Below are 3823 nucleotides of genomic sequence, written 5' to 3'. Positions count from 1 at the left end.
ATCGTTTTACGCACAGTTGAACCAGTTTGGGTCATTTCTCACTTCATTCACAACATTCTTGATGTTATTATTTAAATCAACATGTACTTCCACAGCCTGGGTACCACTTCAGGTTTGTCCGGCGCGCGTCTTTAGGTTTATTGATCCATATTTCAAAACGCCAGCCGGGAAATAATCGACATAAAACAACACTGAGGTACAGGTTGGTTTCCTTTGAAACTAAATGAATGAATATACGAATATACCCAGGCAGCTGTGTCTCTAATGTGTGTGTGCACAGACTAAAGTGTTCATGTGTGGTCTGGTAATATCCGGATGAACATTAGGATTCACCAGAATCAGCTGTGATGTGAAGCAAAGTGCAGATAAGAGATTATATGTTTATACTATTTCATCAAAATGAAACATCTCCAGAAAAACCCGGGTCAGATCCTGACCTGAAACTATTTAAACCTCTAAGATAAATCCCCTCTTCAGGAGGCGGAACTCATGATCGGACATGAGAAGGAATATACCTTCAACGTTTATCACGCTTTTTTGGTGATGAGGGGGCGAGGTATTCCCAAGAAAACCCGAGTCTTTTTGTTTTTTTTTTTCGATTGATCAAATCGTGGGGCGTCGCTGATAAATATAAATAGAGATGAGGAGTTGCAGACAGCACCACCCTTCAGACAGATCTCTGCAGCCTGCGCCAGCTGACACAACGTATTTATGATGGTAGGTGGAGAGAGAGAGTCTGGAGACGCAGACATGCTGAGACATGGCTGCGCTGCGCTCTCAGGTGTTATCATTGTACCGGGTTGCTCTCGGTTCTGTTGCCTTTGTGATGAAGAGGTTCTTTTCTGTTCTGGTATTTATAGTAATAATCCTCTTTAACGAGGTGTTTTAATTGGACACGCTGTGAAATGTTTTCAGGACGTTCCTTTACTATCTTTACGCGCTGGTAAGTGAATATCACGTGTTTCTGATTTACCTGATCTACGTGTGCCACCACACGTCTGCGCACTCGTGTGTCCCGCTCGGTTTTCAGTTTCCAAGTCGCAGTCTCCTGCGTGTCGTCCACTTTCCTTCACTTCTTGTTTTCCCCCTGGGACCTACTTCTATCCTTTCTTCGCTTCCTTCCAGATCGTTACATCCCTCCTCCCGGTGATGCTGCTGTCAGTGCTCACCCTACAGGCTGAAGCTCAGAGCCAAACCTACAGAGTCATCGACCCGTCGACCGGCAAGTCGCTGGAGTGTGACCGCTGCCCTCCTGGCACATATCTGCGCGAACGCTGCACGTCGACGCGCAAGACTCAGTGTGCCAAGTGTCCCCCGGGATCGTTCACAGAGCTGTGGAACTACATCCCCAAGTGCCTGCGCTGTGGAGTGTGCGGCGAGAACCAGGTGGTGAAGACGGCGTGCGCGTCCGACACCAACTGCAAGTGCCAGTGTACTGAGGGGTACTACTACAAGAAGAACTACGACATGTGTCTGTGCCACAGCAAGTGTCAGCCCGGAGAGGGAGTGCTGGCTGAAGGTAAGATGCTGTCCAGGTGTGTTGGTGGGAGAGCAGAACAGTAACTGCTCACTGTGTGTTGAGCCAAAACGTGATTTAACAGAAAGAGATTGGGATTGATCCTTTTGCTTTTGTTCACTGTAACTGATTCAAAGTCCCATTTGAAATGTGATTAATCATCATCAGTATCAGTATCATCACACATTTGTTCTGACCTGTCTGTTAATGCATTCCAAAACTTTCAAGGACCACGTGATATTGTTTTAGTCAGTGAAGCTTGACTCCTGACAGCTACAGAGAGGAATCAGGATTAGGAGCCACAGCGCTGAGCAGCAGGGTGTTTTAACGTGGTTTATTTATGGCTGACTGCCACATAGAGGCCAAGGGGGGTAACTACATCAAGTTAAACTTCATCCTCTCTCTAAAACAAGTGCTCTGTCTGCTCCAGGTACACCAGATAATGACACTGTGTGCCAGGTCTGTCCCAATGGCACCTTCTCCGACACCGTCTCTGCTCATCACAAATGCAAGCAGCACACGAGCTGCGACGCTCCAGGACACAAGCTGCTGCTGAAAGGCTCCACTTGGCACGACAGCGTGTGTGCCGACTGTGGAAACCTCCTGTCCACAGGTAAGAGCACCACTTTATTAGTTCATCCATATTAGCTAAAAGATGTTTCATACTGATACAAACATTGTTTAAAAGCAGTAAATCAGTTTTTAAACTACGTGACCTTGTTGCTTTCTGACAAATGCTATGTTCAGTTCAGAAATAGTAAAGATACACTGTAGTGTTTGTTTTCACTATGACCTGTCTGTGGTGGTTCATCCGTTCACACGCTAACGAGCTCTGAGTCACCGAGTTAGTTCACTGTGAAACTGATAACTGTTCATTATTATTCTTAACCAGCGTTATCAGAAGTTACTAAAATATTCCACTGTTTTATTTTCAGTTTGAACATGTAGTCTGTTTTACAATGGCTCTGCTCTGTGCCAGAAACAATCAATCAGTCTTGTTTGAAGGACGTATTGCTCCTGTTGAACCAGTCCCTCTTTCATTTCAATATCAGTTTCTAAATGAATCTCTTCTTTTCTTGCAGATGGAGCCGACTACCTCCGAGAAATCCTCCCGGCTTTCTTTGTTCACCAAAATATGCACATCAGGCGGCTTCGTCGACTTCTCCACAAGCTTGATGATGGTAACAGACCCACAGAAACTTCAGGACATAACGTCTCAGGTCTTCATGAACGGGTCAGGGCTTGGTTTATGTCGGCCACAGCGAGCCAGATTAGACAGGTTCCAGAAATTCTGAAAAAAGTAGAAGCAGACAGTGCTGCTAAGAGACTGCACAACAAGCTGCAGAAAATCGATTCCAATCTGAAAGCACTGTGCTCTTTGGGGAATGAGGTGGATGACTTAGTCAATATGGAATAACCTTTTACAAGTGCACAAGATTTTGACTAATTCAGAGTTGCTTTAAAAAACATAAAATGTCCTCTTGTTTATAAATTGCTGCCCTAGTAAAGTCAAACCTGCTGTTCTGTTTTACCAAACATGTTACAACAATGCAACTTAGGTCAGATGACTTCTGTTACTGTAATAAAATGCAGATCTGATATCACACAGTCCTCATACATGTGTCAGTTAAAGCACATTTATGAGCTCATGTGTATCTTTAAGGTACACAGTCCATATAAGAACCAGTGATGCTCTTATGTGGAGTGATGCATTGGAAGTAAAAACTATTCAATTGAAAATAAATAATAAATACAGACCAGTATTACCCTCCCGACAATAGAAAGTGTCAGACTATAGTATATCTACCTCTTCCTATATCTGCAGTTCAAGGCAAGGTAACAGCTCAACATTTAAACCTAATTTATTTGAATATTTATATAAATGAGTTTAGGTGGAGCAGAGAGGTGGAGAATGAAGCTGTATATAGAGTTTTTTACATGAATAGAATTATATACAAGTGAAGTTAGTTTATGTGAGGCTGCTTTTCATGATACTCAAATAAAATGATTTCCAATATAATCAGTGGCAGTGAATTCTTTCATGTTACTAACTGAATTTTGGTAAAGACATTTTAAACTGATTCAATATTCTTACTAAAGAAGAGTATTTCTACTGTGATGGAGCGGTGCAGCCATGAAAAGCAAACACAGGATTCAATTCATCAAGCAGAGTTAAAAAATAGCATATGAACGACATTTAAAACTGAGACTTATTCATTTGATGAGCAGTGAAGTGTCATCACAGTGTTTAGGAAACACTTTGCTTTTCTTTGTGTGGTTGGAAAGTTAGAAATCTCTGTCTCTCTG

General features: G+C 42.8%; 1 protein-coding gene across 2 annotated transcripts; it reads left to right on the top strand.

The window, feature by feature from the left end:
* Window positions 1–574: 574 nt before the first annotated feature.
* Window positions 575–3536, top strand: LOC113154861 (tumor necrosis factor receptor superfamily member 6B-like). 2 transcript variants are annotated; one of them, XM_026349268.2, is made up of 4 exons: window positions 575–717; window positions 1126–1519; window positions 1947–2129; window positions 2599–3536. In XM_026349268.2, the coding sequence occupies exons 1-4, from the start codon at window positions 712–714 to the stop codon at window positions 2931–2933; spliced, it is 918 nt and encodes a 305-aa protein (XP_026205053.1). In that variant the 5' UTR covers window positions 575–711; the 3' UTR covers window positions 2934–3536. The 2 variants fall into 2 exon arrangements, with proteins under 2 accessions (XP_026205053.1, XP_026205054.1); XM_026349269.2 differs by lacking the exon at window positions 575–717 and adding an exon at window positions 725–943.
* Window positions 3537–3823: the final 287 nt, after the last annotated feature.

Source organism: Anabas testudineus, chromosome 11 (assembly GCF_900324465.2).
Source record: "Anabas testudineus chromosome 11, fAnaTes1.2, whole genome shotgun sequence".
NCBI lineage: Eukaryota > Metazoa > Chordata > Actinopteri > Anabantiformes > Anabantidae > Anabas > Anabas testudineus.
Note: the sequence above shows the minus strand (reverse complement) of the source record. Positions and strands in the feature narration are given on the sequence as shown.

What these genes read in the sequence shown, in the direction of transcription:
- LOC113154861 (XM_026349268.2), top strand. An exon ending in AGAGGGAGTGCTGGCTGAAG is followed by an intron (nt 1,520 to 1,946) that starts GTAAGATGCTGT and finishes TGTCTGCTCCAG; the next exon opens with GTACACCAGATAATGACACT. An exon ending in TGGAAACCTCCTGTCCACAG is followed by an intron (nt 2,130 to 2,598) that starts GTAAGAGCACCA and finishes CTTTTCTTGCAG; the next exon opens with ATGGAGCCGACTACCTCCGA.